This window comes from Erpetoichthys calabaricus, chromosome 5 (genome assembly GCF_900747795.2).
Source record: "Erpetoichthys calabaricus chromosome 5, fErpCal1.3, whole genome shotgun sequence".
Classification (NCBI taxonomy): domain Eukaryota; kingdom Metazoa; phylum Chordata; class Cladistia; order Polypteriformes; family Polypteridae; genus Erpetoichthys; species Erpetoichthys calabaricus.
The window spans coordinates 95547924-95575582 of NC_041398.2; the positions used below are offsets into that span (position 1 = coordinate 95547924).

A 27659-nucleotide genomic window follows, 5' to 3' on the forward strand; every position below is an offset into this window, starting at 1 on the left:
TCAGTGCGAACAGGAACACGCAGGTGGCCGGTTGCTGTGTTCTACAACATCCTTGACCTAGCAGCGATGAACGCACACGTACTGTATAAGGCATGCACGGGGTCCACTGAGAAAAGAAGAGTGTTCATGGCTCACCTTGCAGAGGAACTTCGTCGTCGCTTCTTACAGGAAAAGGCGATGGAAAAAGAAAAGAAGATACAGCATCAACAAACTTCCGTTCTAAGACCTCAGCTTCCCCCAGGGAAGAAAGTACAGTGTCAGGTGCTCATTCACTGTAATAGGAACCATAGCACAGAGAGGTGTGTACACTGCAACAAGTACACATGTCGTAAATGTAGGAATGGCGGACCTTGGGTGTGTGGGAACTGTTAATATTTGAATGTGATGATTTTATATAGCACGGAATCGGAAATCAGCAGTTCTTAGCATTGCACCACGCACGCTGTCGTATCAACCACCAACTGTAACTTGCTTTCTTTATTCTTCGGTTATAGTCTTGAATAAAAGTACACTTTTATTTATGTGAAAACAGCTGTGTCAGATGGGGTTGTATGGATTGATAAGCAGCTAAGAACTGCTGATTTCAAGTGACGGTGAGATACGAAGAAGGCAGCTTCGCCAGCGTTTGTGTGTCAGAACCCTTTTGGGGGGGGGGGAGGGGGGGGGGCGGTAGTATGCATCGTGATACACTGCAGACCTATAGCGCGAGAATGAAAAGTGAATTAAAAAAAAAAAAAAAAAAAGCTAACCTTTACCAGTATCATAAGTTACACCGGCTGTTACAGACTGAAATCAAATTTATGTTGTTATTCTAAAATTGTAAGAATGAGAGCAGTTCATTTCTCGAAGTGGAGCTGTGCGGGATCGAACTCGCCACCCTCTGATCCCCAGTCAGGAGCTGATACCATTACGCCACCGCGACGGTTGTAGTAAGAGTGTCAATGTCGCATGCTAATGCGGCTTTTTTTTTGTGCAGTTATATTTTTTTTGAAGAAAAGCGCACGTGTTCTCTTATTTGTACCTTTTGTGAAAGTGTTTCTTTGATATATGGACTTCAGGCTTCATACGTTATATAGTTTATGCCTACATTTTGTCATTTACTATTAGAATATGAAAAACGTTTCTGTTTTAAAAATGTGTTTGCACAGCCTACTATAGAAATGGAACACACATGAAATGCGTGTATTCCAAATAACGCTAGAATTATTTCCACTGTAAAACTCCATTTCAATCCCAGGTAATCAAATCAAGGCAAGGCTTGAGCTAGGAGAAGTTCATTCTAAGTCGGTGGGGGGATGGAATAGCTGGCTGCTAGTAGTTTTTGTTTATCAGCACATTTAGATGACAAAGGACTCTGGCGGAGAGGTGCAAACGGATTTAAGACGCGATTTAAGGTGGGACGGATTTACGAGTTTTTTCGTAGGCTCTGGTAATTCTAGTGTTAAAGACTGCTTCCTTCATTGTGTTTTAACCTCAGTTTTAAAGGATTGCGCGGCTCTCTCTGTCGCGCTGCCTGTGTGTGTGCCTCTGTCTCTCTGTGGCGCTGCCTGTGTGTGCGCGGCTCTCTCTCGGGCTGCCTGTCTGTGCCTCTGTCTCTCTGTCACGCTGCCTGTGTGTGCGTGGCTCTCTCTCTCGCGCTGCCTGTGTGTGCCTCTGTCTCTCTCTGGTTCCACTGAGGTTGACTAATGAAAAGTTAACGTGGCTCAGAGCTGCATTTGGACTGTGGCACAGACAAATAGAAATGACGGCATGTTTTCCGAGGCGTCGCGTCCGAGTTGGTGGGCGTGGCTCTGCGAGTTGTCGTCGCATCCAATGGTCTTAGAGTTGGTGGGCGTGGCTCCTTCCTGCGTGCGCCATGGGTGTCTTACTTGTCGGTGGCTTAGTGAATCCACGCCCCTTCCGGCGTGCTTTCCATGGTTGGCTACTTATCTTCTGGCTTAGTGAATTATATATATAGATAATGGTATTTGTTACAGTGCGGCCCGCTGACGCACGTATGGCAGTCGAAGCGGCCCACCAATGGTAGTGAGTTTGACATGCCTGCTGTACATAATTATAATTACAGTGTACACTGTATATAATGTATAAATCTGTATATACATTATATTTGGTATTTGGTACACAATACGTATGTCGTTTATTCTCAATTACATCTCACATAAAGAATTGCCTATATCTATAAATCTATTAAAGAGAGAAATCTGTAAAATAGTTGTTTTTTGTTTCCTTTTCAGTCACACATCTTATGAATTATACAAAGCCAAAACACAGTGTCTCCAATATTTATTTTTGCTTTGAAGTGGGAACGAGTATTATGTAAGTTTATGTTTTTGGATTTGAGAAATAGATAATTGATGAATCAGAGGTGAGGCCAGAAACTGCATAGGCTGGGCTTGGGTAACAACCTGATGGGTGAATCAAAATTCTGAGACCATTGTTCATATTTATCAAGTGTCTCAGAATTGCTCTGAAAGTCTGAGAAGGATAAAAATTTGTCCTATCCCAGAACTGGACACAAGAAGTGCTGTAGTTATCTACCCCTACTCCCAGCGAGAATTAGGAGTTCATATTTGAGAAAGAATGACATCACAACTGCATGGCTACCACAGAGCTGAAAAATGTCACTTATGAAGGTGTTTTGTAGGTTCCTTGGAAATCATGATGACATTTTGTAGTCTTCTGATACTAACTTTAAGGCTAATAATTATATTCAAAGGGACATAACTCTGAGATTTCACAGTCAGTCACCCATCCAAACCACCTACCTTCAAGATAATATACTGGCTACTACAATGCAGTTTGTATCCTTGACAACCTGTGTACTGATACTATGATACTGCTTGTAATTCACACATGCACACTCATCTACAATGATTCGCATGAATGCAGCCTATTCAACAATACCTCACGTGAAGTGGTGGGAAAATGCATATATCTGTGTATTACGTCATGCATTGTAAGGGCATACAAAGTTTGGTGCACAGTTTGAGAAGTAGTTGGTTGTCCAAAATCATCACTATTGCAAAGCTGAATGTTCCTCATGGCTAAAAAACATAACATAACTTACACTTTCATTTCAGCTGACAGCACAAGGGTTATTCACATGACATATAAGATTTGTTACGATTATTATTTCATCTCTGTTAAATCAACATCTTTTTAGGAGTTCATTGTTGTCTAGTGCGGCACGGTGGCGCAGTGGTAGCGCTGCTGCCTCGCAGTTAGGAGACCCGGGTTTGCTTCCCGGGTCCACCCTGCGTGGAGTTTGCATGTTCTCCCCGTGTCTGCGTGGGTTTCCTCCGGGCGCTCCGGTTTCCTCCCACAGTCCAAAGACATGCAGGTTAGGTGGATTGGTGATTCTAAATTGGCCCTAGTGTGTGCTTGGTGTGTGTGTGTTTGTGTGTGTCCTGTGGTGGGTTGGCACCCTGCCCAGGGTTGGTTCCTGCCTTGTGCCCTGTGTTGGCTGGGATTGGCTCCGGCAGACCCCCGTGACCCTGTGTTCGGATTCAGCGGGTTGGATAATGGATGGATGGATGTTGTCTAGTGTTTCCAAAACATTCAACCTTCCCAAAATGTGATTGATGATCTTTGCCTAAACACCATCTTGCTGGCAGCTTTTAGCGAGTTAGGATAGCTCACAAGTTTTCCTAAATCCTGGTGAAATTGGAAGTACTTTCCTAAATTAGGAAAATTGATAACACTGAGATTTTTGAGCCAGTTAGGACCATTTTCCTACTCTGAGACACTTGTTAAATGCAGGCGCAGAATTTGAACATTAACAAAAAGCTTTCTACTAACAATATAAACAGCAACTGAAGCACATTATCTGAGAAGGCAAAAATCACCAGGTGGCATGAAAACAGTGAGGGTACAGCCAGTTATCATAAATATGTAGGGAAAATAGGTCATACAATTTACAAAGCTGCACACTGGATAATTCCTAACAGCAATGGAGTAAAAAAATTTCAGTGAGTATAATACAATTAGTGTAATAAAGCAACTTTACCAACAATCCACAATAAAAAAAATCAAAGAATAAAAATAAAACCAACAAATTAGCAGTAAAACAATAGATGTATAAAATTAATCTTTTGTTTAGAATAAATGTCACAGTGCCTAATTGTTTTTTTTTTCCTTTTTACTTAATTTGTTTTGTTTAGTTTGTTTTCCTGTGACTCACTTTTTTCTTATTTTGTTGTGTCTATTAGTCCACAACCCTTAACTGAATAAGAGTACAGCCTTTGGGCAATTTGGGTGGTATGTGCCAGAAAAAGACACAGGCTGCTACAGAGAACAGATAACCTAGATAAAGGCATGGCTATTACCAGAGACTAGCAAATGCTTGTGGAAAAGAAGTGCATCACCAGGGACAAGAGGATGCTGGATGACTGGGATGATAACCTTCGAAATATTGGGAGTTGTGTTAATGTGACTGAAATGAACAGGTGTGTGCTCTGAAAGAGACATTTTAGAAACTGTATCAAGGAACTAACAAATTAAAAAAAATTACACCCTGAATTTAGTTTGAGAAGAACAGTCACCCTACTTGTAAAAACTGACAAAGCAATATTTGCTTGGCATCATATGATACTCTCCCCATAGCACCATCCTACTTGAGCATTGCACTTCTTTGTGTGGTGTGCCTCAATTGTAACTAGACCTTTCCCTTTACTCAGATGACTAATGGCTCTTGCTATACAACAGTCAGAGCACTTAGTGCTTCTTGTGACCCTGGAAATAGAATTGTCAGTGTGCCAAATTTGCATTATGTGGAAATAAACCCTGATTGCGGCTCTGTGCAGAAAGAAGCCTCATTATGTAATATTGCACTGTTTAACTCGAGGTCTCTTAATGGCAAAGCATTGGTGTTGTCAGAACTCATCACTGACACCAAACTTAATATTCTGTGTCTAACGGAGACTTGGCAAAAACCAAACGAATTTGCGTGTCTCACAGAGGCGACTCCAATTGGTTTCACTTTCCACTCAGAGCCTCGCAGCTCAAGACAAGGCGGCGGGCTTGCAGTAATTTTCAGAGAAGACTTAAACGTTAAAAGAATCCCAATTGACTGCCCATTGTCTTTTGAGTGCCTGGCTCTTAAACTAATAACGGAATCAGGTCCTGTCTCACTCATTGTTCTTTATCGTCCCCCAAAATACAATGCATCCTTCTTATCCGATCTGATTGAACTTTTGACCCACCTAAGCTCTTACTCTCAGAGAATTATCCTTCTTGGTGATTTCAACATCCATATTGACACCCCCACATCTAAACTGAGAAATGAATTCCTGTCCTTACTGGACTGTTTTGACTTGACACAACATGTTGATTTTCCAACCCATTCTGGTGGTCATATATTGGACCTGATCTGCACTTCTGGACTATCTGTTGCCAACATTTACAGCACTGATTTGGGACTCTCTGACCATAAAGCAGTATTTTTCACTGTCTCATTACCTCTCCCACCTCTTACCTGTAAACGACAAATTTCTTACAGAAACCTTAAAAATATCTGTCCCTCTATCCTTTCTGGATCCATTTCTGATCTTTTACTGTCTGCACCTATTCCATCAACACTAGATAGTTTTGTTCACCACTATAACACAGCCCTTCACTCAGTATTAGATAAAACAGCTCCTTTAAAACATAAGGAGGTTTCCTTTAAACGCTCAGCTCCTTGGTATAACTCAGAATTGCGATCTATGAAAGCAGCTGGCCGACGCCTTGAGAGAATGTCACGTAAGACTGGCCTCACCGTGCACATCCAGGCTTTCTCTGACCACCAAAGAGCTTACAGAGAAGCACTAACTTCTGCCAAGAACACCCATTATGGCAGAATAATAGAAAGTGGCCATGATAACCCAAGGGTTTTGTTCTCTGTAGTTAATAAACTACTCGAACACGCATCTGGTCCAACTACCTCTTCTACTGAAGTCTGTGAGGAATTCCTCCACTTTTTCCGTAACAAAATTAAAGATCTAAATAATTCAACTAACATAAATACATCATCTGTTTATATCTCTCCCTGTTTTCCCACTCCATCCAGCTCCTTCTCTAAGTTCTCACCAGTCACATCTGCGTTTGTTAATAACCTGCTTTGTAAGATGAGGCCGACTACTTGTGTACTGGACCCCATCCCCACCACACTACTTAAATCCTGCCTTCATGCCATAATCCCGACTGTTACAACAATAATAAACTCATCCCTTGACACTGGCTCTGTGCCGCTCACTTTTTAAATTGCTTCTGTAACCCCAATGTTAAAAAAGTCTGGCCTTGATGCTGACAATCTTAACAATTTCCGGCCTATTTCCCACTTACCTTTCCTGTCAAAAGTTCTTGAGCGTGTTGTAGCTTCCCAACTCACCGATTACCTAACCTCTAATAATTTGATGGAACCCTTTCAGTCTGGTTTCAGGGCGCGGCACAGCTGTGAAACTGCTCTGCAACGGGTAACCAATGATTTGCTTATGGCAGCAGACTCTGGACAAACTAGCATATTAATTCTGTTAGACCTCAGTGCAGCATTTGACACTGTTAGACATGACATCCTACTGTCCAGAATGGAGAACATGCTGGGTATCTCTGGCACTGCCCTCCAGTGGTTCAAGTCCTATCTGACTGATAGGCAAGAGTTTGTTAGTCTTGGCAACAGCAGATCCAGCTCAGCGCCAGTCACACAAGGAGTCCCTCAGGGCTCTGTCCTCGGTCCTCTGCTTTTCTGTATTTATATGCTTCCCCTTGGCCATATTATCCGTAGTTATGGACTGGGTTATCATTTTTATGCAGATGATACTCAGCTCCACTTCAATGTTAAAAGTGGAACTTCATCAGAGCTTTCTCAGCTCACAACCTGCCTTAGTGAAATTAAAACCTGGATGGAGCAGAACTCTTTAAAATTAAATTGCAATAAAACTGAACTCCTGCAAATTGGGACTAAAATGCAACTTAATAAAATGAGCTCCTTCCCAGTCCATCTTGGCAGTGATCTCATCAGACCTGCCTCTACTGTAAAAAATCTTGGTGTCATTTTTGATTCCTCCCTCACTTATTCCGCCCACATAAATCACATTAAGAAACTTTCTTACTTTCATCTCCGTAACATATCCCGTGTTCGCTCCTTCCTCTCCTTCTCTAATGCTGAGAAACTTGTCCATGCTTTTATCACATCCCGCATCGATTATTGTAATTCCCTACTGGCAGGTGCCCCCTTCTAATCTTATATCACAGCTCCAGCTTATTCAAAACTCAGCTGCAAGAGTCCTTACTCGAACCAGCAGCAGCGAGCACATCACACCCATCCTGCTCCGTCTTCACTGGCTCCCTGTGTCCTACAGAATCGAATATAAAATCCTACTAATAACCTACAAAGCTTTAAATAACCTCGCACCAAACTACATCAGTGACCTTCTCCATCACTATGTGCCTGCCCGCCCACTAAGGTCCTCTGATTCTGGTAATCTTGTTGTGCCCCTCACTAATCTACACTCCATGGGTGACAGGGCCTTCAGCTGTATAGCGCCCAGACTCTGGAATGACCTACCAAAATTAATCAGGTCAGCTGACTCCATGAATTCTTTTAAAAAACAACCCAAAACTCATCTGTTCAGGAAGGCTTTTAGCTCTACTCGACTTTATTACCTTTCTCTCAGTTTACTTCTCTGTCAAGATGCTAATGTAACCTGTATGTGTGTGCTAGACCATCAATTATGTTGTCTGTTTTTTTTTCAGAATTTACTGTCTTAATCTTCTTTATTTATTTATCTGGTTTGTACAATGCTATATACTGTATATTCTGCCATTCTTTATTTATTCTGTAAGTGCCTTGAGCATGGGAAAGGCGCTATATAAATAAAATGTATTATTATTATTATTATTTTTTGATTTATCCACTACATTTAGCTGCTAAATGTGATCTTTTGTAAAATTCAGTGTGTAGATACAAGGTTGTTGTATGCTGCTATACAAATATATAAATACATAAAACTAATAATAACGATAAATCATCTACTATATAAAATACACTAACATCTATGTGTCCAGTCCCTCAGAGCAATCTATTTGGAAAGTTTCAATTTAGTGTGATTGGTTAGTTTAACTTTGGTGACGCAATGAAAGAGAAAGTGTCAGACGCATAAGGAGGAGTAGAGGCACATGAGGCATGCTGAGAGAGTTGGCCTCAAAGACGGCAAGTATAAAACCGGACCAGTCGTGAAAAAACGGCACCTTGAAAATAAAGACAGAGTCGGTGAAGCAGGCTTTACAGGAACATGCTCAAGAGGGGGAATGCTAGTTAAGAGACATTCACACTTGCAAATAAAAAGGAAAGGTGCCGAACATAGGGTAAGAGATAAAATTATTTGATTAATTTATTATCTGTGTCTATATAAATGGCAAATAATACATATATATATATATATATATATATATATATATATATATATATATATATATATATATATATAGTATATTTTATATATATATATATTTTATATATATATATATATATATATATATAGTATATTATATATATAATATAATATATATATCATTATTTTTTTAAATGTCTCTTCTTGTAAGCTATGTACAGAGGTGATTAAAAACACTACAAAGCTGAAATGTACAGTAAAAATTGCAAAACAGACAGAAAAAAGGAGTAATTTCTTCATAATGAATGTAGTGAGATTCTAGAGTAACTACACAAAATACAGCATGTTCTGTAAGTACAGTCATTTTATTTTAACCTTGCTCTACCTATGAAATAAAGGTTTTACCTTTTGCAAATACTTCGCCACCAAAGCTCTATGGGCATCTAAATAGTCCTTTGTGTCTAGAGTTTCGCTCTCACTCAGTCTCTTTTCGTATTCCTTCAGATATGAAAAAAAAAAAGCAAATATATAAATATATGTAAATACATATATTTAGAAAGGTTCCCAATGAACCAGTAAAGAACATTAATAAAACTTTAAAGAAAATGAGATATGATATTAATTTGGCTGCTTATTTTACAGTGTATGACACAATTACAAAATATATGTATATACTGTACACACACAATAAATAAAACCATACATTTAATTTCTGGAAAGCCTAGTTTTTAAGTATGATTACAGTTAAGCAATAATAATACTACTCCTAACAAACTATGCCTATTAAGCATCTGTTCATATCTTCCTTAACCAAGAAAAAAAAACCGGGAAGATTCAACATATCAATAATCTATGAATCTGAAATGAAATGCAGTTATAATGTAGACACAGAAAAATGTTGTTAGTCACAAGTAAACTAACTAAGATATTAAACACATTAATAAATACTTCAAAATAGTAACCTCATAAATTGGCCAAATGGGAAAAACTTAGGCCAACAGGTTTTTGCACACTTATCTTAACTGAGCATTACGTTATCTTCCTGTTTCTGATTTTATTGTGTCAATACAGACACTACTTTTAACAGGATTTTTACCAATGTTACTATGCTTTATTGACAGACTAGCAAAATACCCGCACTTCGCAGTGGCGAAGCAAGCTTATGTAAAGGAGTGAGAGAGACTTTACCACCATTACAGCACAAACCAGGAGACTCGCATTTCCACCTATGAGCTTGACAATACTCACAGTGAACATCCATGGATCCAATGTGAACTGTTTTGTCAGATTCATAATGTATGTTTGGGTCGCATGCAAATCCACAATCTGCTTTTTTGAGCCAAACCTGTTGTTTTCGTATGAGCCGCTTTTCATTATTGGGATCGTACCTAGAAACAGAAGCTCTATTAACTTGTGGATTTGCCTACGAGTATTTAGCGGCAGCGTCTCTATTAACTTGTGGATTTGCTTGTGAGTATTTGGCGGCAGCGTCACGAAGTTGTTTCCGTCTAGCTGCATCAGAAAATGTACCACGACGTCTGACACGCCTCCTTTTTACTGTTTTCTCACAGCTTGGATTGCTGCTGTCATAATCGGTTTGAGTTTCATGGTTTGTTTCAATTACGTTAGTATTTGCAGGACTTGTTGCGTTGAAGTGACATTCGGCATCTGTCAAGCATTGTAAGTATACAACCGGTTTCATTGATAACTTCGCATCCAGCTTTTGAGAGTTGAAACATTCATAAACATCAAAGTGTCCACTACTCAAATCGTCACCTGTGAATCTAAGATGTTTAAGAGGCATTGGCAGTAGTCCAAAGGTGTAAAATATTTGGCCATTTCGGTACACTTGAAAGCGACAACCGAACAATTCAGCGGCAGCCATCAAACTCACATGCAGAACCATAGGTGAAGGGCTTATGCATTTCACTCTTATAGTGCTCCTGTGTAGTATAATTATCTCCTGTACCGTCATCAGTCCACACCTTGAACCTGTCCCAGTCATTCAATACATAAGACACAATGTTCCTCCAGATATCAAGAGTGAGCCTGATATGGCCGTGCAATATGTAACACAGAGAATGGAAAAGGCAGGCACCATCTCCGGGCATGGAAACCACTCGGTAAGTGACAGTTCTTTGATCGATGGTGATCACCTCGATAGACATGTTAATGGTGGTACGGTTGGAAAGATAAAGGAAATGGGTACATGAACAATGTAAACTAAGTCTAAAATACCTACACAATAACTATAATCGTAATAAACGAACAATAAAACAGCGGAGAAGCCGTGGATTAAATAAAAAGGCTGCAGTTATCAGCAGGGAGACATGAATACCGTGGCGAAGCTAGGAAGGGAATGAAGAGACCGGAGCGACGGATGGCCTTATATAGGATGGGGGACCCAACGCCGCCTCACACGGCAACCGAGCTGCAGGCTATGGCCGTATATATGTACGTAAGTAGGATTCAGTTAGCATTGGGAACCCGCGTACCAAATTTCTTGAAGATGGGCCCATAAGTAACAAAGACCGTTGGAAAGTTCAATATGGCGGCCGACAGTGGTGTCATACCACCGAAATAAGTGCGTACATTGGTTTCGGTTAGCGCAGGGAAGCCGCCTACCACATTTCGTGAAGATGGCGCCATAAATAAGAAAGTTTAACAAGGCGGACATTGTCGACCGTTATGCGTAGAATTTCGAAATGAAACCTGCTTAACTTTTGTAAGTAACCTGTAAGGAATGAGCCTGCCAAATTTCAGCCTTCTACCTACACGGGAAGTTGGAGAATTAGTGATGAGTGAGTCAGTGAGGGCTTTGCCTTTTATTAATATAGATAGATAAATTTTATTTTAGTCAACAAATTTAAAACACACATTAGATGTCTATCTGAGCACAGAAAAAATGCTGAAGAAAGACTTATTTAAGAAAGAACTGAAATTAAATAAACAGGTCAGTGATAATAAAACTGGTTACAATAGAAAAGGCTGCAGTCACAGGTTCAGAAATCAAAAAATACATTACTATAAATAAAAATATTCAGTTCAAAACATAACACCAACTTTAAGGTAGCACAAGTTTTTTTTTGCTGATGCCTCATAGCTTGATGAGCTTGGGTTCAAATTTTGGTCCACTATGTGTCTGTATGGAGTTTAACCCCTTCACCGCCCTCTGCCGGATATATCCGGCACCGCTGTTTTAATGCTAACGCCATACTGCCGGAATTATCCGGCACATTTGCCTGTGGTTATATGAATGCCTGGCAAGTAGTATAACTGACGGTTTGGCGTGGGTATTATTACTACGTTGTATTTCGACAAGTCTGTGGTTGTTTTGGCCGGTCATGTGACGTGATTCGCATGTAACAGCTGTGAATATGGCGAAACGTAAACTGACTTCAAGTGAGGCTTTGCAGGCGATTTTGGACAGTTCTGATCATGATTGTAGCAGTTCTGAAGAAGATTTTAGTGACAGTGATGAGCAGCAACGTGCGCTGCATGATATTGTGAATGAAGACGCATCGGATGACGGCGCTGAGTGGGTGTATCCCCAGCATCTCAGCTGGGCTGCTGCCCGTGGTGAACTACCTTTTCTGCATTCGTTTGAGGAAACGTGTGGCTTTATTGTTGATGTAAACAATTACACTGCTGAGCAGTTTTATGAGCTGTTTGTGTCACCTGATTTGATCAGACATTTTGTTCATCAGACAAATCTGTATGCAGCACAGTTTATTGAGAAAAATCCCAATTTACCTCCACATTCCCGTGTTCGTGCTTGGTTTGACACTGATGAAAACGAAATGAAAAAATTCATTGGGATTTTGATGTTGATGGGAATAATCAGAAAACCAGATATTGAGATGTACTGGTCTACAGATCCTATGTATGCAACACCTATTTTTGCAGCTGTCATGACACGTAACCGATTCTCTTTGCTGCTGAAATTCTTTCATTTGAATGACAACAGAAACGAGCCAGATAAGAAAGATCCAAACCGCGACCACTTGTTCAAGCTACGTCCTTTGATTGATCATTTATTTGAAGCATTTCAGTTGCCCTACATGCCAGGACCGTCAGTTGCAGTTGATGAAAGTTTATTGTCGTGGAAGGGCCGCTTACAGTTTCGACAGTATCTACCATTGAAAAGGGCACGGTTTGGTATCAAGATGTTTTGCTTAGCTGAGAATTCAGGTTACATTTATAGATTTCGTGTATACACTGGCAACTTGCACAACATTTAGTGGTCAATACTGCTTGAATAAATGTAAAAAATGTAAAAAAAATGTAAAAAAGTAAAAAAACAAAAATTGTTCAGATTTCGCCTGGCTTGGGGAATATTTAGGGAGTTGGCGGTTAAAGGGTTAAACATTCTCAGTGCATCTTTGTAGGTTTATTCCCATAATACGGTTTTCCTTTCAGATCTTTAAGATGTGCAGGTCTCACTGGTTGACAATTTTAATTCAAAAGGTATGTGTGATGACTGTTGGAGTATGGCTAAGTTATAAAATGGATGATTGTCCTATCTGGGGCTGGTTTCAACCTGGTATTTAATTTTACCATGATTGCCTGTGACTGTATGTAAACCTAAAATGGACTAACTGGGTTCAGGACACACAAGGACCAATACATCGTAAAATACCTTTTATAGACAAAACATTATATGCCATCACACCAGATTCAACAAATAAAAACACAAACTTCCTTCAGTATGCAAATACCACAAGAAAAAAGGGATGTATATTAATACTTAAAACTGTACATTCATATAATATAAAGAAAAGACTGCAATAGTGAGTATCATGCACAGCAATCCTTTTTTTGTGTTTCAGTTGCCATTTATGACGAAAACATTTATACTTAATAAATGCTAACCAATTTTTAAGTTTAATGCCATAGTCCTAAGATAACAGCTTTAACAAAGTCATTACATTCAGAATTTTTTTGATAAGCAACAGTGGCTGATAAACTTTTTGTATTGTTTAATTGTGTTTATTCTCTGTATTGTCAGCTTTTTAAATGTTATTTTTATTAATTTTATATTATGAATTACAATGATTGACATACAGTTGAATCAATATACTGTATGTCAAATATTATTGTTTCATATTAGATAAATATCAACAGCTGTCCCCCCCATGTGAACAGTTAGCCCAATATAAATTAGACGCTCAGATACTGTATATTTAGACAAAAAAGTTTAAATATGGCCAAGCTTGTTCACTTTAACGCACCATTAATAGATTCCTGCCAGTTATAGAAAAGTCTTTCAGCCATACCTTGTTGAAAAAACGTTGTTTTATAGATTTAAGTAAAATAAAGCATTTTTTGTCGTAGGAGGGTTAGGATTCTTAACAATGAGAAAGATAAGTTCAATGAAACTTAAGCAAGCAATACATTACAACAGAATTTATATTATAAAATATTATGTCATCAGTTGCTTCATCAAATAATGCTGTTACAGGTATATTATAACCTTATGAATTGTCAGTCAAATAAGATAAATTTGTACCCAATATGGTTTCACAGTTTTTACAAACCATATGACCTACTAGGGCAGGGGTTCAATGACATCATTCACAGTTGGGATCTTTATCCAAATATATTTTGCATTTTACAGCATTTTAATTAAGATACCTATGTGCAATGTACAGCTTTTAACTGAATTACATCAGACTTTGTGTAAATTGATAAGCAGATCTTGTCACATGTGGAATTCTACAATGCAGTATGTGAGACTCTTCTACTCCTAGTGTTTCCTTTATATTATCTAAAAGAGCACTTTTAAAAAACCTGGTAGAACCTATATTTTCATCATTATTAGATAATATAGTTCAGCGTTTAGTTCTTTATTGTATAAATAATTTTTTTATAAAGAATCATACTGATTTTATTCAGTTATAAATCTCACAAAACTCAGCTAAAATATCTAGAATAACCTTAGACTATACAAATAAAGTATTTATTAATACCCAGTGCTGATTTGTAAAACTTTTTTTTTTCCCCTCAGATGTCAGACATTGAAGTCATATTTATACATGACCATATGTGTACCCCAATGCTTCAGAAGTTGCAATAACCTTACCTGGAACACCTTATCTGATACCTCTCTTTCCAGAGTGGGAATACACTTATAATTTCGAAACTCTGGCACTTCTTGATTGCGAAGATCTAAAAGCCTAAACCTCTTTGACCTCTGAAATTCTTCCTCTTTGATAAAGTTAAATTCTTCTTGTAATTGTTCCAGTCTGAAATAGTCAGGGATCTGCACCTCTCCACTAGTGGCAATCTACTCATATTTGAGAAAAAAAAATATAAAAGAACAAAAAATGAAATAAAATTCGGTTTTATGCATAATTTACCAAGAATATTATTGGAAGAAACATTCCGGGAAGGTATACAACCTTTATTAATTGCATAAGTGTAGCATTATTTGGGTCATTTGGATCCAGACGTGATTCTGATGCCCACTTTGCCAACTTTTTCATGTCTGTTAAACCAGAGGTTCCAATATATGAGATTGCATCAAGCTGCTTTAGGGGACTAAGAAAATAATGAGACAAATCATAACAATGAAACATGGGAGGGATGTGATTTCAAAGCACAGTGAGCTAAGATGAAAAATAAAAAAACTCATTAGGCTTTGATACACATTTTCATAATCATTCAAAAAACAAAATTATTATGTTAAATATCCAGAAATATTAAAGGTTTAAGTATTAAAACCTGTTGTAGCCAAACTGTACACTGCACAACATTTTAAAAGAATTTTAAGGAAACATGACACACATAAAATATGGAGGCCACTTTATTTAAATAAACAAATGTCTAACAATTTATCTTGATTTCAACTTATTAATCCAATGGGTCTCTCATAATTAATAATAAATTTGTTATGTTAAAAAAAAATCTTCTTTGCTATAAAAACCCAGTATAAAACCAAACTTTACTGAAGAGAACTTTTCAAATATCTTTCATCATTAATTTTATTTCCCTACAATAATAAAAATCCTCCTAAATTAAATTAAATTCAGAATCAAGCAGAATCAAAATTTTTCTTTTGGGTAAAGCCAAGTGCACAAATAATCTTGTGAGAATGTAAACATTCAGTTCAAATTTAGTTTCAGATAATGTAATACTTGAAAGGGCTAAAACTACATTCCGAAATTAACATTGTATACATTAATTCTGTAAAAGTATATTGAAAGTTTACCTTTGAACCCCTATGTTTTGTTGGGACACAACAGGTATTAGGGGTACACCATTCTCTCCAATTGCCCATGACACACTACAGGACACTTTACCCGAAGTCAGAAGAATAAGCTTGTTACTACCATCTGCTTCAAATGAAAACGGAACATCTAGAATGCAAATGTAAATAAAACAGGCCGATTAAAAATATAATACATACTTCATAAAAATTATTTCATCAATTAATTTTGTGAACCCACTTTATCCATTACAGAGCCTACAAGGTATAATGGTATCAACAGTATTCCAACAACAATAGCCCTAGATGGATACTAATTTGGTCTTACTTGCTTGTCTCCTCAAAAGAGTGACCATCAAAGACACAAAGATACACATAAACACACAGAGTACATACAGCATGCAACACACAGTATACTGTACATATACTTTGTTACTTTATGTTACAATATTGTTTTTCTACAATTGTTTATTCAGTAAACTTAAGATCTGTGGTTAGAAACCTTCTTGAATGTACTGTACTGGTGCAAGTTCCAATATTCCTGTACTGTTTGGAGTGAGAAAAGTGCAGTATGGTTGATGTCTTAAAAAAAAAAAAAAAAAAAGGCTTTTCTAAGGCAGGAAGTATTGCATATGAAGGCAGAATTAAAGAAAAGAAAAGAAGAATCGAAGGCAGCTGGGTGTCAATAATATTCTGTGTGACCTATACTACTATCTACAGGACTTTTAAGATTTTGAGTCGAAAGACGCTGATGAAGAGGTGTGAAGGAATTTAAGGTGGCCCAGCATTACGTCTTTTTTTGTAAGCTTCAGGGATTCTAGTGTTAAGTGGTTTTTAAGTTTCAGTGTAGTGAACAAATATAGGGGTTGACCTGACTAACTAAGGGGATACTGGAGTATAGGATTGCAAGGACTAGTAGGGCAGCTAGGATGAGGGATTCTAGGTGGACAGCCACTGGACTTCTTGAGGTCATTTCTGGACATAGTTCCTGGCTGCTGCTTAAAAACCCTTTTCACTCTCCTAAGCTTGCAGTTTTGAATGTAGTGTAGTTCATAAACTGGCAGTAGAAAATGTGACCAGAGGAAGGACAAATGTTGGAAAGAGTGACTATGAGCAACAAAGATTACAAACCATTCAGGTAGGCAAACAAACCAGCTATCCTACCCTTTAGACAGGGTTTCAACATCATTTGGCTTAGAGTGGCATGTAAGTTTGTTGTATTCCTCTAACTATATATGTGTAGTTGCCAATGGCCTGCACCGTTCTGTTTATTATTATTGTATTTGTTAATAAAATAGTTTTCTTTTATTTACTTTGCCCCCCTTGGAATTATATATATCTGTCAAAAGAACTATGTATTATAGTTTATGTATTCTATAAACAAAAAAAAGAGATGCACTGGCTAATTTGGATCCTTTTATTTACTTTATTGTTACACTGATGGCAGAAAAAAAAAACAGGTTCTGTATAGAACGTGAGCCATGGATTAACAAAAGAAACGAATCTAATTACACTGCACAACAATTTTTTTGAAAAGTCTTGCTTCCTGAAAAGTTTTTGCTGATTGTGACAGGTACCTACTGGGTATGCACAAATATAGTTTTGGTTTTACTGTATCACTCTGAGGAACTCTGAGAAATAGACATTTATATTTTTACTGACAATAACATATTTAGTCATGTTTATTTTCACATAAGCTATTAAAACAGAATTAAAAGTGTTTTGCTCCTGATTTTTTTTTTGTATTCAATGTCTGATGCATCATGTTGCAGTGTCCAACAGTAGTCAGCAAGCATTGATGGATTCCAGTTGCCATGGTATCGTTTCTCCATCGTAGCAATGTCCTGGTGATAATTTTCACCATGTTCGTCACTGACTGCACCGAGATTTGCGGGGAAGAAGTCCAAGTGCGAGTGGAGGAAATGAATTTTGAGTAACATGTTGCACTTCATTTTCTTGTATGCTTTGAGATGTTTGTCTACCAGCTGAATGTAGTTTGGGGCTCTGTAATTTCCCAGAAAATTGTCAACAATGTCTTTGAAGGCTTTCCAGGCAATTTTTTCCGGCCCAACTAACAGATCTTCTAGTGCTGGGCGGTATACCGGTTCATACCAAAAACCGTTTTTTATTTTTGTTATGATATGGATTTTTCTTATACCGGAACACCGGTTTAAATAGCCTAAACAATGTTCGGAATATGGCGCAGAGGGAAACTGTTTAAGGGGGGAACTTTTCACTGCTGCACCGCTAAACAGGCATCCAATGGAGTACATGCGTTAGTGGAGGTATTGAGCGTTGAGAATGAACAGAGAACATTCCTAAACGGAAGCTTTAGCAGACGATAAAGTTGAACATGATGACACAGAAGACCTTTTGACGAAAAAAAGTGCTGTGTCTGTTGTCTGAAGATACTTTGGTTTTAAAAGTTCAGATGTGGACCATTATATTCAAATGTGTAAATACTGTTTCTATACTACTGGATAATACTTGTACTTGTTTTATTTATTTTTTCAATACTGTGTAATGTAGCTGGTTACTGTGTAATAGTGTGACGATGCTGGTCTCCTAGAGACTCCCTCTTCCCACATGGGAGTCTGTTGAACCAACACCATCGAAAGTTGTGACCGAGATGAGCTGAAAAATCTCATTGAAGCCAGGGGATGGTGGAAAGTGCTCAAGTGCTTTTGTTAAAAACAGTGAAAAGTAAAACCAAAAGTGTCCATTGTGTAGTGTTCAGAAAAATACAGTACCCAAATAAATAGCAAATCCATAAAACCAGTGAAACGGGGAGATAAAATCCATAGTAAATAAATCTGTTAAAATAGAGGTTAAAATGCAGTCTCTCTCCTTACCCGATCGCAGCACACCACCTTCTGTCTCCACGGCTTACCCTTCACTGGCATTGCTGGTGGAGCCTTTGCAGCACGAACTGCTTTCTGCCAACCCCTGTCTTGGTTGCCGCCACACCGTTCGAGGTCGGCACACCTCCCGCCTTTCTTCGCACTCACTCAGTCGCTCCTCAGATCCATTGGGAGGTCTTACATTTCGCTCGCCCCACTCTACACGCTTAGTCAGTGGGGTGAACCAGCCCCTAGATCGCCTCAGCCTGCGCTCCCTCACGGAACCCCAGCTCATGCTGCTTTCTCTTTCCTGGTGTCTGGATCGTCTCCCATGACTGCCTTTTCCCTTCTTTAACCTCTTTGTGTTCTATCTTTTCTATTTTCCTTCCCCATATCCAGCCGGCCCATAAATATACGTCTCCGTCGGCACAGCGCCTTATTCACACACCGCAGTAAGCCGATCAAGTAATTGAGAATGATTGGGTGTGACTCGCCCCAATCACCTCATCAACTCCCCGCGGTCGTGCAATCGCGCCCACAGTGAACTGGATTTATAACTGACCTTCTTTTTTTTTTTTGAAGCCGTGGACCCACTATACCACAAATAGTATTAGAAATGCAAGTTGCAGTTTTATTATTTATGTATATGGCTTAGTTTGAAGCAAGGTCCATAATAATGCAATTTGCCTTAATGACGGTTCAGTTGGTAAAGATGTCATCACCAAGTTGCAATTGTTTTACTTTATTTTATTTTGGTGAAAACTGTGTAATGTACCTGGGCTTGAAGTTTTGAAGTAATAGTATTAGTACTGGAAGTTGCACTATTTATTATATTGTTATTATTTATTACTTTAAATATTATGCAGTTTAATGATGGTAAAGTTGTTTAAAAAGTCACTTTAACGTGTCAGTGGACAGAGATTGTTAACATTAACAGAAAGTCTAGTTGGTTTTCAAAAAATATTTACTCTTTATTCCTTTTCTAAGACATGTTCAGTGCAATACAACTTTTGACAAGCACCTCTGGATATTTTACTAAGGCTAAATGCCTCTTTGGATGGTTGACAATATGTTGTCAAATTTTTAGGTTAAGTTGCTTGCAAAATTTGTTCAATAAAAAGGTTCTATATTTTGACTGCAACTGTCATGCAATGTGATTCCTTCTCTTCATTAGTTCCTCCCTCCTTGAAAACTATCACTTTATGGGGCCATGCAAACCTGTATTAATACTTGTGTGCACGTTTTTTTGTACAATGTACAATTCTCATGACAGTGGAATAGGTTATTCTTAGTTATTACTTAGCAGTAATTGCAGTGGAAAATGTGGTTAAGACATGCATGGGAAAAAAATACCGTTGAATACCGTGAAACCGGTACAATTTTGAAAAATACCGTGATATAGAATTTTGGTCATACCACCCAGCACTAAGATCTTCAAACCGCTTGTCACTCATAACATGTCTGATCTGGGGGCCAACAAAAATGCCCTCTTTGATCTTGGCATCAGTTATTCTTGGGAACATGTCTTAAATAATGAAAACTTTCGCCTTCCTTGTTCAGTGCTTTCACGAAATTCTTCATGAGTCCCAGTTTTATGTGAAGAGGAGGCAAAAATATCTTTGCCGGGTCGACAAGAGATTTATGTGCCACATTTTTCTGTCCTGGAACTTACTTTTTACGGAGTGGCCAGTTCCGTCGAGAATACTGCGACTCTTTGGCATGGCTGTTCTATTCACAGATGAGACAACAGTACTTTGTATAGCCGAGCTGCAGTTCTAGTAACAGAGCAACGACTTTAAGATCTCCACAGATATTCCACTTGTGCCTGCTATACTGGACGTGCTTCAGCAACAGTTCCATATTCTCATACATTTCTTTCATGTGTGCTGCATAGCCAACAGGTACTGAAGGATAAACGTTGCCATTGTGTAGCAGAACAGCTTTCAGGCTTAACATTGATGAATCAATGAAGAGACGCCACTCTTCCGGGTTGTGATCACAACCCAAGGCCAAGAACAATCCCTCAATGTCACAACAGAAACAGAGACTATAACTTTGGTTATATCATGACGTTGGCCTTGAAACGCAGAAATTTTCGTACCTGGTAACAGCAAACACCATTCCTGCAGTCTCGAACCCAGCAGCTCGGCTTTTGCTTTTGACAGACCCAAACCTCTGATCAAATCGTTCAATTCGGACTGTGTTATCAGATGTGGATCTCCTGATGAGCACAGTTCAAAATCTGGGTCAATGTCACTGTCAGTACCCTGCATTGCAGTTTCTTCATCTGGTTTGTCTAAGGTCCAATCCTCTGGTGGTTTCGGAATTGGAAGACTGTCGTCATGTAGCACGGGTCTCATTGCTGACGGAAGATTAGGATAGTCAATTGACTTCTTGTTTTTGAAAGAGAAACCAGACACATTAGTCAAACAGAAGTAACAGTCCGTCACATGGTCTTTCTGTTCTCGCCATATCTTCGGAACAGCAAACGGCATTGTCTTTTGAGTGCCACTTAGCCAGGCTCTCAGACTGACAGCATCATGTCGCACAGCAAATGTGAGGCGCCCATTCCTTGTCTTGATCACCAATTTTGCAGCCGAAATACAGATGATAAGCATTCTTCACAAGAGCAGTCATCCAATGTCTCTGAGGCGCAAGTGTATATTTGCCATAGATATAGCAGAATGTATCGCGGCTGTTACGACATTGACGAGACATATTGCCCGGCACCAAAACATCTATAGCATCAAGCTTACTTACTGTTATATTGCTACAGATACTATACTTTACTATACTGATACTATACATACACACTAACTATCTATATTAACCAAATGAGCAGGATCGGTGTATGCAAGCCACCTTTATAGCAGGCTGAGACAGCGTCAAGATCGTTCAGACCTGCCCAGGCTGTCAACTTCCACAGAACAGCTTCCAACCTGGCCTGATTCCATGTCTAGATATGCTCAGGCTGCACAAACCATTGTTGATAAGTCACTTACAGGAGCGAAAATGTTTGGATACAAGTATAAGAAAAAATCATGACAAAACTGACAGTACGTGATGGGTAAATTTTGATGTGTTATTTGTGATCAGCGAGCAAAAATCGATAAGAAACACCCAACAGTGTTCAAGAAGCAAAAACTTTGTTGTGCAGTGTTATAATAGTGATTAACTGATAGCACCCTTGTACTCTACACAAAACAGTCATAATTATGCTTGTGTTTTATACACATTTTTATTCTAGCTTTCAATTAATAGTTACTTGTCTAATTAATTTATTATTATATTATCTGCTCCATTTTCTTTGACTGTTATGCTGCTTCATGTGCTAGATATGGTTTTTACAAAAGAAACAGTGAGCGTATTTTGAAAATGGTATAGTTTTCCATTGCAAATACAGTAGGGCACTACAATAAAAAGTGTTAACCTATCCATACCACTTCCAACTCCTTCATGGTCAAACATGATCCTTTGGTTGCTGCTGAATTCATGTTCTTCAGAAGGGGCACTTCCAGTGAGGACAGCAGTCTCAGGAATGGGTAAAAATACTTCAGCTAACATTGAAGATGATGACCCCACTGTCTCAAACACCTGAGTTAACAAAAAAACTGTTATTGGTAAACCTAAATCTTTCTACTAAAATACATTTTGTTTAGAATTTTCTGCAATTCTAATAAATACAAAACTCTTATGAAAAAAAAAAAATATTTGCTTTGGAGAATTCCACTGTATGCTTACTTCAGTTGTTAATTCAGCACTGTAATCTTTCCCCAGTGGCCTAGAAAGCAATTAAATTTGTCATTTTTATTTTATGAGATGACTTATGACTTACTAAGATTAGCACTTTAAACTGTATTTGTTAAGTAAAAGGATGTGAAAAAATGGAAGGTGAGGAGACTTTCACTTATGTACTTACAAAGTGAAATTGCAAACCATTTTCCTTGTAAGGCTATAGCCAATTTACATGACATTTAAAACATATTAAACAGAAGCACACATTCAAAGTTTAAAAAGAATGTCTGTATATCAATATAAATAAAAATGTAAATGTTCGTTTGTTCAAAACATTAAATCTCCAAAAGTTCTTCACCGATTGCTTTGAAATTTTGACACAACGTTGCATTCGAATACGCGCGTGTTTTTATATACCTATATTATATAGATGTCACACCTGTGACAGGTAAAAACATGCTGTTTTTTAAAAACAGCGCCATCTGTTGGATGTAAAAGCAACACACGCTATACTAAATATTTTACGATTCCATTTCAAAGTTTCCGAATTACAATCCATTTACAATTTCCAAATTTCCAATTTTACGATTCCATTTCAATGTTTCCGATTACGTTGTTAAGTGCACATAAACGTGGAATACTGTAACTCCGTTAAATCGATCAAATACATTTGTAAGTACGTGAATAAAGGCAGCGACATGGCAGTTTTTGGCGTGCAACCAGAAAGAAGTGATAGGAATGCGGTCATACATATCGATGAAATCGCACAGTATTAGGCTGGAAGATACATAAGCAGCAATGAAGCTGTATGGCGAATTCTTTCATTTCCCATACATGAACGAAGTCCAGCTGTTGTTCACTTATCAGTACATCTAGAAAATGGACAACGCGTTTATTTCACAGCTGCAAATGTGCAACATATAGCCCTGAATCTACCGGCTACAACGTTAACTGCTTTCTTCACGTTATATCAAAATGACGCATTTGTGAAAACACTGCTGTATTCGGAAGTGCCTACGTATTACACATGGAATGCGAGTAGAAAATCATTTGAACGACGCAAACGAGGAGAGCGAGTCGACGGACAACCTGCCATATTCAAAGAAACTACGATAGGCAGACTGTACACCGTGCATCCCAATCAAGATGAATGCTTCTTTCTTCGCATGCTGTTGGTAAATGTGCCCGGTCCAACGTCTTTCCAGCAATTGAGAATTGTCAACGGCGTTACACATGCCACTTTCCGCAGTACATGTCAAGCTTTGAATTATTGGAGAACGACAAACACTGGGATGTATACATTAATGACGCGTGCAACACGTCACATCCAAATCAAATTCGTGCATTGTTAGTGTGGAATGGAAATTTTCAGTTTACAGATAACTGTCCTTTTTATATTATAAGAAAATGTGTACTTGACAGTTTTCAGAAACTGTATATGTGACCTTTAACATATATAACTGATGCTGACCTGTGTGAGCAGTTCAAAAGAATCTGACTTTACCAGAAAGCTGCCTTTACCAGAAATGTATTTTTATAAACTGTTCTTCCTGTTTTACGAATAAGCTAAGCTATGAACTCATCTGTACCCGCTGTCTATTTTAAGCCCTAAAAGGCTCATGCATTAATCTGCCTTTATACGAACTTGTAAAGTGTGCACACAATCAGCTGATATAAAAGAGCTGAACTCTTTCCTGTCAGCGCGCATGCTACTGACACTCCAGTCTAGGTATGCAAGAATAAAAGAAAGCTTATGAACATTTCTTCTGGTGTGAGACTCTGACTCCTTCCATTTTACGGGTCAACAATTCTTTCTTCCACATTTGCAATCATATTGACCGCCTGCTCTCCTTCATCTCCAACACAGTTATGGGAGAAATATAAATCGCACATGGATGAAGATATTTTCCGTCGAATACGCAAGTAAAATTCAAATATAAACATGGATTTCACAGCAGATATCTACAACTAAGTGTTGATAATGATTGAAGATTTGTGCTTAGAAATCGCGAACAAAGTTCTCAATCAATTGGGAATGCCATCACTGAATCGATCTGCTGCTGCTTCGTTCAATGTAGAATTGCGTTGTGAACAAAATTACAACACGGGTGATCTTTTGTGATTTGTGCAATCAAATATTCCTAAGCTAACGCTTCAGCAAAAAGGCATTTACGATCAAATAATACAAACTGTTAATAACGGGGTTGGAGAAATCTGGAAATTGGGAATGGAAAGGTTCCGGTTGATCTGACCTCAGGATGAATTTCATTGCCTCATAACTTCTGCAATTTAGTGACGTCAAAAGAAGAATTGGTTGAAAAAGTATTTCCCAGTATTCAAACCAATTATAAGAATCACGATTGGCTGAGTGAACGAGGTATTCTTGCGGCCAAAAACAAAGACGTCTACGAACTTAACAATATTATTCAGTCTAACATTCTGCACAGACAATGGAACAACAAAAAATATTGTATACCCACAAGCATTGTGAAATTAAACATATTAGAAACGTGCACTTTCTCTTTTCTTTCTTTTCCATTTAACCAGGCTGACCCACAGCAACGCGTGGCCGGGTACAGCTAGTAAACAATAATTATTATGTTGAATATACTAATCATTGTACACCAGAGTGCACTTTGCAGCCACCAGCATGTAGATTTTTTTATGACATTTACATGACTAGACATTTATAGTTACCTCAAGTTAAAGAGGGTTGAAACAAACTGCCAGAAAATATGACAGTTGCTTGATTGGGCTTGTTAGACAATTATTTATTTTGTGTTTGTGGGAAACATGTGCCTATACCAGTTGAACTGCGAACAATTTGGGAACCAACCCTAAACAGGGCACCAATCTGCTATTGACATTTAACCCTTGCAAACAGGGGGAGAACATGAAAACCCCACATAGACCGTGCCCTGGCTGGAATTTAAACTTATGACTCTCAACAGCTCATTAAGCACTGCACCTCCTTATACTAATACAAATAAGATTTGTTTTTATCAATTAGCCATATAATGCTCGACTTTTTATTTTCCTCCTCAATGTAGTCACAATGCCTGTATGTAGCAAGTGATGTTTACTTGTCTACTTTTAAACATATTTGTTGTTATCTATTAGAAATGGTTTTCTTTTTGGGGAACTATGTAGGGCTCTAACACATATAATAATGGGGAGAGAGCTATATTAAAACAAATAATTAGATTTTTTCCATGTGGATAATTTACAACATACTTGGCTGTACAAGTACAATGAAATACATGAAAGAAAAATGTAAACAATCCACACACTTTTTAAGTTTTATTATAATCCCATATTCCAATAATTTGTTTTCCTAATCATAAGCCCCCGAAATGCTGTTAGTTTCACTCAGAAATACAACATATTATTTTCTCTAATTTCCTTTAACATCAATGCAGCTTGACGTGACATAAAACAGCGGTTATAACATTTTTCAGAAATTTGTTATGTTTATAGAGAGAACTATACCATCTGAAAATGGGAACATTCACCATGATGTGATCCAATATACTATTCAAACCTATGTTGTTAAAGATGCAGACTAATTGAAAATGATACATTAATATGGTAAAAGAGGTAATGTAAGCTATGACAAAAAGTTTTACTTTATGAAATTAGGGCATCATATAACGATTGTACACTTTGTGGTTTGTTAATACTTACAGTATTTAAATGCATGTAAAGTCAATTACTTGCTCTTTAACAATAATGATTTTAAGCATAGTACAACACATACCTTTTTAAAAAAAAACTATTTCAAAGTTTAATTGAAAGATCACCACTATCCTTCCTCACCTATATGATGATATTTCACAACATATTCTACGACTATACAAAAAACCTTCAGGAGCACAGATACATTAAACTAAAGGTTAATTAGGAATTCTAGACTCATGAATTAGAATTACATGGTTATTATCTATCTAATGTTTTTTGTGCTGTTCCTTGCCCAAAGTCTGATTCATTATTAGCTGTACCATACATATCTATATATATAAAATCCCAATGTGCGTCCAGGTGTCCGTGTGTGGGTGTCTTCTGATGAAGTGCACATGCGCAGGGCACGGTGCAACGAGCGATATTACTGTCAGAGAAAGTTAGAGGCGTTTTACGGAAATACAAACCAGTATTACTGCGAGAGGAAATTAAAGGTACACAATACAGTGACGCATATTACAGCCACATACAAGCCAGTATTACTGTCAGAGGAGATTAAAGGCATATTATCGACGCGCACGCCTGTATTAACACCAGAGAAAATTAAAGGTATATTACGGACGTAAAAGCCAGTGGACGTACAAGACGGTATCCTTCAATAAGGGCGCGCACAAAAAGGCGAGCCCTTATTCGCCTCGCTCAATTGAGGTCGCCCTTTTGAAGCTCGCCTTTTGTGCGCGCCCTTATTGAATAGAGCCGTACAAGACAGTATTACTGTCACAGAAAATTAAAGACACACAATACACGGCGGCAGCCCACGAAGAACGGTCAGCTCAGCAAGTAAACATCAACAAAAGAAAGGCTGAAAGAAAGAAAAATATGACCAACAAAAAGAATGAGGTCAAAGTCCCTTGCCATTTAATATAGACTGTACCTACTAATGTTTATGAACTACTGTTCTAGCGCCTGTTATTGTAACGGGCTAAATGACTAGTACTGTATAAATGAAAAGAAAAAAAAAATATATACATACAAACAAAAATAAATATAATTTACAATAATGCAACAAAAGAAAAGTAATAAGTATTTCATGTACTATTTACAAAGCACACTTACTTGTAGTTTCAAGCTTTCCGGCCAGTTAATTATTTTCAAGTTAAAAATCTGTCCAAAATGTACCCTGAAATCAGAATTTAAAGTGCGGCTAGCTGTCTGGGAAACTTCTTTGTTATTAAAAACAACTTTGATGAAGACTGAGCGCTTCAGGGTATCTTCTCTGCGTAAAATTTCACCCCTAAAAGAGATTGATCAACTTTTATTAAACAACTTATTTTTACCATTTTGCCAATAGTACTTTGCAAAAATTCACATCTCACAGTAATATCAGTTAACAGCTAATTAACAACTTGTATATGAATTTGGTCTTACCTCGATCCTATTTTAGGACTGTTTAAATGAGCATATTGCTTTAATACAGTAAGCTAAAATGAATAAAATAAAAAATTTACAAATATTTTGTTATTACAATGCAAAAAGAAGTAACATAAGTATAAGCGGTCTTTATAGTCAATACATCTATCAATTTATTCTGCTCATTCCAATACAAACCAACAGACAGTCAAAGCCAATCTCAGCAGTACTGAGCAGAACACACACAAAGTAATTCTTGTTGGGACACAAGTCCACTGCACAGCACAATCATAAAGGGAATTTCTCTAATCTAACAAGTACATCTCTGCATTGTGAGAGAGAACTGAAGAAAAAAATGGTGTCTGTGTCATACAAAATGTATATCTAAATCTAGATCCAAAATTGTATCAATGAGTTTAA

The 27659-nt window shown here is 37.9% G+C and overlaps 1 protein-coding gene across 2 annotated transcripts in view; it reads right to left on the reverse strand.

Moving 5' to 3' along the window:
- The window catches only part of cc2d2a (coiled-coil and C2 domain containing 2A), a 128520-nt gene that overhangs the window by 58721 nt on the left and 42140 nt on the right, over window positions 1-27659 (reverse strand). For both annotated transcript variants that reach the window (XM_028801796.2, XM_051928676.1), the window contains exons 19-24: window positions 26946-27123; window positions 21857-22010; window positions 15580-15727; window positions 14771-14909; window positions 14452-14655; window positions 8775-8867 (exon numbers count right to left, since the gene is read on the reverse strand). In XM_028801796.2, coding sequence (XP_028657629.2) covers window positions 8775-8867; window positions 14452-14655; window positions 14771-14909; window positions 15580-15727; window positions 21857-22010; window positions 26946-27123 — 916 coding nt within the window. The remainder of the gene's footprint in view (window positions 1-8774; window positions 8868-14451; window positions 14656-14770; window positions 14910-15579; window positions 15728-21856; window positions 22011-26945; window positions 27124-27659) is intronic.